Below are 13,781 nucleotides of genomic sequence, written 5' to 3' on the forward strand. Positions count from 1 at the left end.
CTATTTACTATTTCCCATACATTTTATTCAGGATTAAGGTCGGGAGAGTCTGCTGAAAACTGCATGACATTAACACCTTCCGATTCTAAAAACGCCTTCACCAATTTGGATGTGTGTTTAGGGTCATTGTCAGTTGATATACCTATTGGTTAGGCATTTTATCATTGTCATGAAGTATCATATCTCCTTCAATATATTTTTATAGACTTGTTTGTCAACAATACCGTCAATTTTGTGTAAAGGTCTTAAGCTTTCACAAGAAAAGCAACACCGCGCCATAATATGTCCGCTTATATGCTTAACTGTTCCAGTACAATATTTGGGATTTAGTCTAATATTGACAGGTCGTCGAACTCTTCTCGTTGCATAAGAATCCAAAAAATTTTATTTAGATTAAAACGGTATACCATTGTGCATCATTCCAGTTAATGTGTTTTCGAGCAAAGCGAGCTTTACGATTTTCTGCGATATTGATGGTTTCTTCACAGTTTTATAGCTTCTGAGCCCAACTAAAACTGCTGTTCTATGTACAGTCAATACTCTTAAATAGAGCTGTTAGGTTTTTTTTCGAAAAAAATTTAGAAAAGAATTCGACAAATTCTTTATAAAAATTTAAAAAAAAATCATCATAAAATCAATTTATTTTTTATTTATAAAAATATTATTTATTTAAATCAAAATAAACCATTCAGCAGCAGCCTTTTATCTACAAAACACCAAAAACATCGAATTCAATAAAGATCAATTTAAATAACAGTATTTGTGTTAGTGTAATTCGGTACATTGTTTTTTGTTACTAAATATTTAATACAATAATCTTCCCATTAAAGCAATCTGAAGAATTATTTTTTAAATAGTCTTTTGAAAATAATTTTCTTCAAGGGCTTTTGTCTCAGAGAATATCTTGTCTTACTTTTATTTATAATTATTTGCCAAAAAACTTGCTGATGAATTTTATTTTTTGACAAAACAACTTAAGTGAAATTTTCAAATTACAAAATAATTTATATGGTAACTTGTTGCCATTACCAAAATTCACAAAATTTTTGCTGGGTTATTAGATACTATTTTTTTAGTAATTTCCTTGCATTATAAGTACACACATATTACACATTTTGTTAACTAAAAAACAAAAAGAGCTAAATATTTTTGATACTTTTTGTATCATATATTTTTTGTTTTAAAACACAAGCAATTTGTTTTCTCTATAGCAATAGTATGGAAGTAATTTATGTATAATTTATTTTAACCGACACTGTACATACATTCAAAATATATATTTCAATATTGTTGTATGTTTTTTCCTGTGTTATACGAGTAACCACAAAGGAATAAATTATTTTAAAAGCTCCAAATAGGTTTGGGATTATAGTTTCGTTAATAAATTGTTTTGACTACTATCATAAATATAGATTGAATGAACTGGATTTTTTTGTTTTTAGATTTATACTCAAAAGCTTCGTTAACTCATAGTAAATTTCCACTAGAAATTTTAAAATCTATTAAGAGACTTGTGATTGTAAAATAAAAATATATTTGTAAAGCTTGAGCTAATAACACTGTGCTAGTTGAAAAACTGTCAAGCGGGGCACCAGCCCAGCATGCTGAATCCAGTGGTAGAACCAATAGCGAGAACGAAAAAAATTTAGAAAAGAATTCGACAAATTCTTTATAAAAATTTAAAAAAAAATCATCATAAAATCAATTTATTTTTTATTTATAAAAATATTATTTATTTAAATCAAAATAAACCATTCAGCAGCAGCCTTTTATCTACAAAACACCAAAAACATCGAATTCAATAAAGATCAATTTAAATAACAGTATTTGTGTTAGTGTAATTCGGTACATTGTTTTTTGTTACTAAATATTTAATACAATAATCTTCCCATTAAAGCAATCTGAAGAATTATTTTTTAAATAGTCTTTTGAAAATAATTTTCTTCAAGGGCTTTTGTCTCAGAGAATATCTTGTCTTACTTTTATTTATAATTATTTGCCAAAAAACTTGCTGATGAATTTTATTTTTTGACAAAACAACTTAAGTGAAATTTTCAAATTACAAAATAATTTATATGGTAACTTGTTGCCATTACCAAAATTCACAAAATTTTTGCTGGGTTATTAGATACTATTTTTTTAGTAATTTCCTTGCATTATAAGTACACACATATTACACATTTTGTTAACTAAAAAACAAAAAGAGCTAAATATTTTTGATACTTTTTGTATCATATATTTTTTGTTTTAAAACACAAGCAATTTGTTTTCTCTATAGCAATAGTATGGAAGTAATTTATGTATAATTTATTTTAACCGACACTGTACATACATTCAAAATATATATTTCAATATTGTTGTATGTTTTTTCCTGTGTTATACGAGTAACCACAAAGGAATAAATTATTTTAAAAGCTCCAAATAGGTTTGGGATTATAGTTTCGTTAATAAATTGTTTTGACTACTATCATAAATATAGATTGAATGAACTGGATTTTTTTGTTTTTAGATTTATACTCAAAAGCTTCGTTAACTCATAGTAAATTTCCACTAGAAATTTTAAAATCTATTAAGAGACTTGTGATTGTAAAATAAAAATATATTTGTAAAGCTTGAGCTAATAACACTGTGCTAGTTGAAAAACTGTCAAGCGGGGCACCAGCCCAGCATGCTGAATCCAGTGGTAGAACCAATAGCGGGCGGTTTTCGGAATATCGCTTGATATTCCCTTTTTAATATTTATTTTTAATATCTGTTGGTTATTACCAATATTATTTGTTCTTTTGCGACAAAAAAAAGAAAAAAATAACTTCGATATTTAAAAAAATTTTAAAAATATATGAATTTTATGAAATTACGCTTCACAGATTTTAGTCTATATATGTATATGCCGTTTACACCAAGCAAAATCTCGTAGTTTTTGTCTTTATTTGGTTTATGGAAAAACTAAATTTCTTTCGGTTTTTCATAGAAATCAAATACCACTTACAACTGATGAAAACCAAATAATTTCTCTATTGCGCTTTTATACACATACATACATATATAGATAAAAGAAAATGGCGAAACCAAAAATAAAATATTTTCTATATTTTCAAAATGCACATAAATAATATTTGTGAAAAATTTAAAAAAAGTTTGAAAATGGTTTCAAGAGAATAAAGTTCGAATTTATTTTTAAAAAACTTAAATGTGTTAAATGTATACTTAGGTAAGCATGTATTGAATATTTGGTTCTTCAAAAACCAACAAGTTTTTGATTTGGTGTAAATTCACTATTAGAATTGAAGGATAATATTTTTGGTAAAGGTGGCCATGGCATGTATTAATACAATTAACATATAAAAACAGTTTCCGTACACTTGAACTTCAACAATTTGTTTGTTTTGTTAGAACAAAATTCAAAAATTAAAAAAACTATTGATGTATCGTTTAAATTTAAGCTAAATAAACCCAATAAAATTTATGAAATTAATAGTTTTAAATATTATTTTAATGTATTAAAAGTTTTGCAATGAATTTCAAGAATTTTCAAGATTTGTTTTCTAAATCGTTCTACCTAAAACTAAGTGCTCATAATAACTTAATTCAATTAAATATGTATATCAGTTGTTGTTTAGTGTGGAAATAATATTGTGCATGGAGCAAGGTGTGTCTTTGTGCTATTGTTAGTATTCATGCTATGTGTGATGGTGCATTCCTTATCAACTAATACTCTTATAATGGCATACACTTAGGCCAACATACCTATGTATATACCTACACGAATACATGTAAATCTAACATACATACATACAATACACATAGAGCACACATACATTGTATTTTTTGTTGGATGTTTATTAATATCACTTGTATACAAAATAGACGATGGTGTTGTGGTAGCAACATTTGCTGGACTATTAAATTTGTGCTGCTGCTGTTTATAAAGAATATCTTCGCTGTGGGTGTAATAGGTTTGTCGATGCATATCATGAATGTCATTAGCACCCAGGCCTGTTGTTTGTATGGTGCCAATGCCAACACTAATGCCACCAATATTTTTATGCGAACGTGAACCTGTATCGACAACGACAACAACATCATCAACATTTTGCTCTAAATCATCCAAGTGCATGGTTGAAGGTGGAGGAGGTATTTGTTGCACATGCTTTTGCTGATGTTTAATTACACCTATGGAGATTGATGTGGGTTTATTCTCTCCAATTTCTATAACAACATCATCATCGTAAGTGTTAGGACTGTGGGAGGCCAACACTAAGGGATTATTGAGACCCCACGAGGGTGGATGTAAATAATGGGGATAATTTGAATAGATTTCGGCACGTATTAGATCATCATAATCACTTTCTTCATAATCATCATCCTCGTCACCATAATCGTCGCCATCATCATTGTTCTCATTATCATTAGCTCCAACACCTGCCACTAAATTCTCATTGCCGCCATTGTAGTGGCTTTTTTGAAAATTTCCTTTAGCAACATCACCTATTTCCATATAATCTTTACGATTTTCATTATAACGAAAATCCCCATTGAAATCTTCAATATTGTTGTTATTGTTATTAAGATTTTCACTTTCACCACCAACAACACCGCCGCCACCACCACTACTCGCATAAGTATATTGATGATGATGCTGCTGCTGTTGTATGTGATGATGTTGCTGGCTTAAATTATAATGTTGTTGATGATGTTGGTGGTGCAATTGTTGTCGCTGTTTTAATGATGTTGTTTTCGCAGTGGTTGTTTGTTGGTTTTGTTTTTTACTCTGTTGCCGCTGTTGTTTTTTCTTTAACTTTTCCTGTTTAAATTGTTGTTTCAACTTTGGCGTTAAACCATTGGGAAAGAATATTAATCTGTCTGTAATTAAACATTTTTGTTGTGTTTTTGGTTTGACGAGACATAAAGCAAAACGAAAATAAAAGTTGTGGAGAGAGAGAAAGAAAGAAAGAAAAAAAGACAAAAAGTGCATAAGGTGCTTTTTTAAGTACTGAAAGTGCATTTAAAATTAAGTAAGTTTCTCATTTTATACTTTCCGGAGTAAATTAATAGAGTGCTTTTGGTGAATACTTAGTGTCGAGAATGTGTAGTGCATAATTATGTGAAGTTAGGTGCTGTTTTCATAAGGCGTACAATAATTTGTTGATGTTTTGTTGAAGTTGTAACTAAAGATCGTGTAAATAAGTGCCAACACAATAGAAATTTTAATTTGTTAATAAACGAATAAAATAAATAAATTAATTAATTAATTTATTTAAGTTGCTTTAATTAACAAAAAAGTTAACTGAAATTATAATCAAAAAAAAAAAACGTACAGTGCCTTATAATTGTTAAGACAACAAAAACTATATTGTATATGAATTTAGTTTTTATTCATACAGATATTTTGGGCGAAATCAGTCCAACATGAAATTTGGACTGTAGTTTCATTTCCATCGAAACAGATCCACTAAAAAGGAAATTTTGGTAACCTCATACAAAAAAACTTTAAAATATATCTTCATATATTTAAAAAAACAACAGACAGGTGGTTGGTTCTGTAACGAAATTCAAACTATTTAGGTGAGCAAAGATGTAAAAACTGTGTTTGGTACTTTTTGCAAGCTATGAATTTTTTAAACCAATAAGTCCAAAAAGAAATTTGAAGGACAAATTATAAATTTGGTACTTTTTGGAAATTCGAACCCTATGGTGTAAACATTCTAACATGATGTTACTTAGCAAGTTAACTTGATTTGAATAGTTCATATCTGTGTTACACAAATAAGGGAAAGTAACAACATTCAGTTCTAATGGTAGTTTTTTTATATATTTTATTATTAAAGAGTTCAATCATAAATGTTATCTGTTAAGCTAAAATGATCCTAGCACACAAAAAAAGACAGATGTAATGGTACCTTTTCGTTCTTCTAATGATATTTTTCGCCTGTGAGCGGAGCGGTGTGGCACTTTCCGTTTTTAATATTTCTCCATATAACACAATATTTTTCACAACTTTCTGAAGCTATCTGATGAAATAGAAAGCTTAAATTTGGCATACTTAAAGTACTTTCTCTGCGGAAGATCATAACGAAGGGCAGTTCCACAGTATTCTCAAAGAATATTGTCTATAAAGAAATTGTTGGATTATATTTTGTTAACTTATGAAAATTATACATATGTATTTGGTTTAATTCGAAGTAACTATAGGAAATTTAAGTCAATTTTTTGTAAATTAATTGTTTATTTCATTCTATAAAGAAACGAATTAATTAAAGAAATACTTAAAATTGTTCTTCCTTAAAAACCGTTTAAAATTCTTTACAATCTTATATTTAATAAAACCTGTTTGAATTTTTCGACTTTGATGATTTGCCTGGCATGGACAGGCTTTTCAACTAGTATCTTTATAAGTTCCATTTTTGTGTGTATAATAACCAACTCAATTTAGAAAAATCGAGAAGACTAACAAAGGACCATCACTACAATAACAATTCTAGTGCAAGTTACAGTCATATTCTTTTTAATCCAAAATATTATGATGAAGATTATTCTCAGGGATTCCAGTATCTTACACAAAATAGAGACATACAAGTATTTATTTTATGTTAGAGGTCGATAAAAACGAGTGCATACTTAAAATTGTTCTTCCTTAAAAACCGTTTAAAATTCTTTACAATCTTATATTTAATAAAACCTGTTTGAATTTTTCGACTTCGATGATTTGCCTGGCATGGACAGGCTTTTCAACTAGTATCTTTATAAGTTCCATTTTTGTGTGTATAATAACCAACTCAATTTAGAAAAATCGAGAAGACTAACAAAGGACCATCACTACAATAACAATTCTAGTGCAAGTTACAGTCATATTCTTTTTAATCCAAAATATTATGATGAAGATTATTCTCAGGGATTCCAGTATCTTACACAAAATAGAGACATACAAGTATTTATTTTATGTTAGAGGTCGATAAAAACGAGTGCATTTTTAACTACAGTGTGCTGGTAAATATAAAATATAATTTTCCAATAAAAAACATTTTTTACAAAATAAATCAATTAAAAATTAACAATTACAAAAAAGTGAAGTTGAACAAAGTTAGAAAAGTTAAAAAATAACATTACTCATTACAATCAGTGCTGTAATTGCTGTACATGACATTTTCAGAACGGTGCATTTAAAAGCTTTTGACTTATTTTACATTTATTCAGCTCCATATAATATTTTTCAATATTTAATAATTTTTATTTACATTTACATACATATATATTTAAAGTACAACTGAAGCAAATGCTTGGATAATTTAGAATTTTTTTCTATTTCAAAAATTCTTGATAATTAGAAATTCGTGGTGAATAGTTTAAAGTGAATAGAGAGCCAGAGGATTGTTTGATTTTTTAAAGGTTTATATTGTTTAAAAGAAAAGGTGAAAGATAGAAACGCACACACACTACTTTTAATTTTATTTAAGGATTTAGTTAAAATATTTTGGTAACAGTCTTTACTTTTATTTGATTTAATTTAACTAATAAATACAAGGGTTTTGTTTTGAGATTTAGTTTCAAATTAATTATACACATTTTTAAGTTTTATATTTTCTTGGTTTAAATGCAGAAGCGTGCGTAAGTTTGTAGGTTGTAATTTTACTTTTATATTTTTTGGTTAAAGGCGAGTGATAGAAATAAAAATTTAATAAAAAATTATAAGTAAAATAATTATATAAATGAAATAAAAAGTAATTTAAATTAAAAACAAATTAAAATAAAAATAAAAAAAAACTAAAATGGAATTTTAATATAATTTAAAAAAATAATAATAATTGTAAATAATTACTAGTTTTATGTTTTTATATAAAAAAGTGTGTTTCTTGTTTTTCAGTTTCTTTGTTAAATTTTTTAATTTTTTCTTTTTCAAAATTTATTTATTAGTGTATTTTTGTAAATTTCTGTTGTTTCATTTGGTTTTCTTTCAAGTTTTATAAAATTTTCTCTTATTTTTGAACTGTTGTTTGTCGAGAACAACTTACCGACACACGGATTGTGATTAACTATATTAAATATACGATCACAGCGCTTTTTCATATGATTATTTGGGCATATACAACCAAACATGGGTGATAGTCTGAGATTTGTCCAAGAATCATGGCATGCATCTCTGGAAAAAGAAAAATAAAACAAATGTTTTTAATATGTGGTTTTCATATATTTACAACAACAACAACAAATTTATTTCCTTATTTCTCAACTTTTAAGACAACATGAACTTTTTGCTTGTGCAACTTTAATTTATAAAATATACACTTGTAACGTTAACAAATATTATTTGAATAGTATTTGATTTCTTTACCCTTAACTATATGGCATGAACTCATCTTTGGTTCTCTATGACTTTATTTATTTTGGCAAATTTTTTATTTTTTTGTTGAAATTGCAATCTTGAGAACTTTTATTTAATTGACATATATGGCAATAAAAGAAAACACTAGAGTTTTAAAAACAAAAATATTTCAATAGCGGAGTTCACTTTTAAGTGAGAATGGTCTAGCATCATTGCAAATGCAAAATTTTACAGTAATACAATAACAAAAACGTATACAATTTTGCATTCGCACTTAATAGTGAACTCCGCTAATATGATTAAATTGTAAATAACAATTAAACAACATGCTGAGTCAATAAAATTTAAAAACAATTTTTCCAAGTGGCAGATATGTTCCATAAATAATTTCTTTTGATAAAGTTTGTTTGGTAATGAAAATGGGCAATATCGGTCCTCCCAGAATACTGATCAAAGTTTGATCAAAATTGTTCTAAGTACTCTGAAATTATACTGCAAAGTATGGCGAAAATTTGTTCCTAGTCCAATCTAGAAAATGTCTGAAACCTTCAAAATTGTCTCATAATAATTAATATCGTGATGAAATTGGACATAAACAAATTCTATATGAACCTACATAAATCTTTCTACAAACTTTTCTGAGAATCGGTCCATAATTGACAATACTCCCCATATAACCTCCATATGAGAAAAAAATATGTAGGTACACTCACATATTGATGGTGGGTATAGAAGATTCGGAACAGCAGAATATAATAACACTCTTACTAGTTGGAATCCATACACAATTAACTTATATTTTATTTCTATTGCGATTTTTCAAAAGCTCTCATCTTTTGACTCTGTCTCTCTCTCAGTTATAGTGGCCAAGCTTTTCTTATATTTTACGAACAAAAACCTTTTTTTTAACATTTGTTTGTGAAGACCAAGGAAGAAGAAGGCAACATAACTATATTAAATAAAAACAACAATATAGAAGTGATAATACCCCAAAGTGGGGTATCTCTGGTATATGAACAATTAAAAAATTATGCAAATTTTTTGTTCTCAATCCGATTTGAATGATTTATATATATGGGGGATTTCATGTCAAGTGAACCAACTTTTGAAATCGATGTCTTCCGATCGGGATGAAATTTGCACCAAGGTTAGCTCTATTGGATAGTAACTCAGACACAATTTTTCAACAACATCGGTCGAGAACTCTCTGAGTTATAGGGGGTAAAATTTTGACAATTTGGTCAAACAGGGGTTTTTTCTTATCCATGTAACTTATTACCTATTGTTCTTAGCAAAATGTGTTCCAAATAGTATAGATAGCTATTTCTTCGATCTTTCGAAAAAAAATATTTAAAAAAAAAAATAAAAAATTTTTAATATTTTTTTTCCGAAATCAAAAACTTTTTTGACTTTTTTTTAAAATACGCTATTTTTTTTTATTTTTTTTTTTTTCTTAAAATAAAGTTTAGATATTTTCCTTGAACACCTACTTGGTCGCTTAGTGGGATGCGAGTGGGATATCTATCAAAATAAATATTTTGTAACTCAAAACATAAAATTTTTGACTTTTTTTGCAAAATCAAAAACTTTGTTGACTTTTTTTTTCAAAATGGACCCTTTTTTAATCTTTTTTTTTAGGTCAAACAAAAGCTTAGATATTATCCTTGAAGACCCTTTTGGTCGCTTAGTGGGATGCGAGTGGGATATCTATCAAAATAAATATTTTTTAACTCAAGACTTACAATTTTTGACTTTTTTTTTTGCAAATACGATTTTTTTTCCAAATGGGCCCTTTTTTTAAAATTTTTTTTGTAGTCAAAAGAAAGCTTAGGTCCATTCCTTTAAGATATTTTTAGTCCCTTAGTGGGATGCGAGTGGGATATCTATCAAAATAAATATTTTGTAACGCAAGACATACAATTTTTTAATTTTTTTTTGCAAAATCAAAATTTTTTTCCAATATGGGCCCTTTTTTATTTTTTTTTTTGCTCAAAAGAAAGCCTAGGTCCATTCCTTTAAGATATTTTTAGTCCCTTAGTGGGATGCGAGTGGGATATCTATCAAAATAAATATTTTGTAACGCAAGACATACAATTTTTTATTTTTTTTTTGCAAAATCGAAATTTTTTTTATTTTTTTTTTTTGCTCAAAAGAAAGCCTAGGTCCATTCCTTTAAGATATTTTTAGTCCCTTAGTGGGATGCGAGTGGGATATCTATCAAAATAAATGTTTTAACACAAAAATTGTAAGTCTTGAGTTAAAAAATATTTATTTTGATAGATATCCCACTCGCATCCCACTAAGCGACCAAAAGGGTCTTCAAGGATAATATCTAAGCTTTTGTTTGACCTAAAAAAAAAGATTAAAAAAGGGTCCATTTTGAAAAAAAAAGTCAACAAAGTTTTTGATTTTGCAAAAAAAGTCAAAAATTTTATGTTTTGAGTTACAAAATATTTATTTTGATAGATATCCCACTCGCATCCCACTAAGCGACCAAGTAGGTGTTCAAGGAAAATATCTAAACTTTATTTTAAGAAAAAAAAAAAATAAAAAAAAATAGCGTATTTTAAAAAAAAGTCAAAAAAGTTTTTGATTTCGGAAAAAAAATATTAAAAATTTTTTATTTTTTTTTTTAAATATTTTTTTTCGAAAGATCGAAGAAATAGCTATCTATACTATTTGGAACACATTTTGCTAAGAACAATAGGTAATAAGTTACATGGATAAGAAAAAACCCCTGTTTGACCAAATTGTCAAAATTTTACCCCCTATAACTCAGAGAGTTCTCGACCGATGTTGTTGAAAAATTGTGTCTGAGTTACTATCCAATAGAGCTAACCTTGGTGCAAATTTCATCCCGATCGGAAGACATCGATTTCAAAAGTTGGTTCACTTGACATGAAATCCCCCATATGTATGTAGAATCTACAAGAGGAGATCTATATATGTATGTAGAATCTACAAGAGGAGATCTACAAAACATTTTATTCATTTCCCCCACTGTGCACTGCTTTATTTAATTTGAATTTCTCTGTTTCTTTACTATTATGGGAATTGTTGATGAGAGGTTGAAATAAATATAGCAGTAAAAGCAAATCCCATTTTATTTTCGAGATGAAACAAAAATGTTCGACAAGGTATCGTATCTTACAATTGCTATGATAATACAAAATTGTAAGTACCCTGAAATTTTAAAATTTGCTGAATCTACATTAAAATCCACAAACTTGTATTTCTACACATATTCAGAAAATTAAGTATAAGATGAAAATTTAAAAGGACATCCCAAAAATGTATTTGTACTTGAAGTTAAGCATTTGTGTGTTTTTTATCTTGTAAGTTTTTTTTATCAAATCTTTAGAAAATACGAATTTCGAAATTCCTGAGAACTAAAAATTTTGTATGGCTATGGAAAATCTGTATACTAAATAATATGGAAAGATAAAGAGTAAAAAAAATTGAGTATGAGAAAATAAGCATTGGTACCTTGGATTTTTAGTCAAGTTAGTTTCAATGTTTATTAAAAACTCTCCTTTTTACAATTTTGTTTCGTCATGTTTTACTTTAATTATCCTCCTAATAACTATTATGTTTTATTCATTTCATTGCTATTTTATAATTATTATATTTTTCTTGGCATTTGCAATTTAAAAATTACATTTAAATTTGTTGTTAACATAAATTTAATAATATTCAGCTTAAGAATTTCCTTAGAATTAGAAATATGTTATATTCAAATACAAACTAATACTAATAAAACAACAGCATAAAAGTTTTAAACTTTTCTGGTTAATATTTTATTTAATTTTTTTATACAAAATGTACTACAAGTGCTTGATGTACAACAATAAGCCAACAAAGGAACCTAGTGGGACTTTTAATAAAATTTTCAACTTTACAATATAAAATTGCTTAAACAAACAACAGACACATGTGTACATAAACACTGCTACATGTAGAAAGAAGTGCAATCAGTAGAAATTTACAGCAATAGAATTATGTAAACAGGGTGATATAAATACAAGTGTATTTTAATGATTTCATTTATATTATGTCTTATAAAAATGAAAAATAAACGTTCAATAATTGAAATTATAATGAAGTTCTCATGAAATTCTATAGGATTTCATAGGAGTTTCTTTCACTATTTCTCTCGATTTAAAATCATTATAATCATGGCGACACCTTTATTAACCTTCATATTGTCTGACGAATTAACGACCTTCAGGTAAAATTTGACCCAAATAGAAAATAGAATTTAAAAAAAAATCCTAACGTAGTTGTTGACATTTGAAATTAAATAAAAGTCATAAAATATCAACTACTCACTTTTAGAAAAAATTTAATTTTAATTTCAAAATGGGTCAAATTTGACCCGAAGACCTTATGAAGTATAAAAAAAACTTAGCTTGGTATTTACCGGGGTAATCCCAGTTTCTGTTGTGTAGGCAGTGAAGTGCTAGAATATTTTACTTTACTTTACTTGGTAATGATAGTTTTTATTGATAAAGTTTGGCATATTATAATTTTTTCCTCGAGCATCAGAATCATAAAATGTTACCTATAAGCAGCGGAAAATTAGCCAATACTTATTTTACAATGGAAATGATCAAAAAAGTTTTATTGTAATAATTTTGTCGATCGCAATCCATATCTTCCATCAGTCCTAGTCACATCTATAATTTAAAATCATAGGGATCAAACAAAAAAAATATTTTGAATATACCTGTATTTTTTTTTAATTTTGAGATATTATTTCTAAAAAATTTGTTCTAGATGGTCAAAATTGACGTTATCCAGTTTTTTAGTGTTTTCTTATATTAATTTATTGTTTTAGATTTTCAGTTTTACAAAATTGTCTTTAGTTCGAATTTTACACGACATTTTTAAAATAAATCTATCTATATAAAAATCTCGTGTCACAATGTTTGTGTTTGAACTCATCCGAAACGGCTAAACCGATTTTTATGAAATTTTGTACGTATATTTGGGAGCCATGAAAATAGGTCATAAAGTATATTTCATACCGCTAGGACATTAGGGTGTCCCTGAATTTCTTTTTACAATATGTTTCCCAAAAAATTTTTTTCGCATTTTTTTATTTGACATCAAAATTACCTATAGCCTTTTTTTATCAACCTACCCTCACCCACTCATTTTTTAGCCGAGATTTTAGTATTTTGTAAGAGAAATATGGAAATATCACTACATATTTACCATTTTTTATATATTTTTGTTAGCTACGAGAATATGTAGTAAAGTACATTCCATTGTTTTTAAATATTTTTCGCCAAAAAATTTTGTTTGTATTTCTCTTCATTTGCCATCAAAAATACCTATATAACCAAAATATTCACTAGAAATAATTTGTATGGCAGGACAACATTTGCCGGTTCAGCTAGTAGTTTATAAAAAAAAATAAATTTTAAATTCCAAACCAAAAGCAATATCATTTTTAAAT

General features: G+C 27.3%; 1 protein-coding gene across 1 annotated transcript in view; it reads right to left on the reverse strand.

The window, feature by feature from the left end:
- Gfrl (Glial cell line-derived neurotrophic family receptor-like) overlaps positions 1-13,781 on the reverse strand; it is a 290,881-nt gene that overhangs the window by 97,365 nt on the left and 179,735 nt on the right. Inside the window, exons 5-6 of the mRNA XM_065502246.1 lie at positions 8,010-8,137; positions 3,819-4,863 (exon numbers count right to left, since the gene is read on the reverse strand). Of these exons, the coding sequence (XP_065358318.1) occupies positions 3,819-4,863; positions 8,010-8,137 (1,173 nt within the window). The remainder of the gene's footprint in view (positions 1-3,818; positions 4,864-8,009; positions 8,138-13,781) is intronic.

Source organism: Calliphora vicina, chromosome 1, assembly GCF_958450345.1.
Source record: "Calliphora vicina chromosome 1, idCalVici1.1, whole genome shotgun sequence".
Taxonomy (NCBI): Eukaryota; Metazoa; Arthropoda; class Insecta; order Diptera; family Calliphoridae; genus Calliphora; species Calliphora vicina.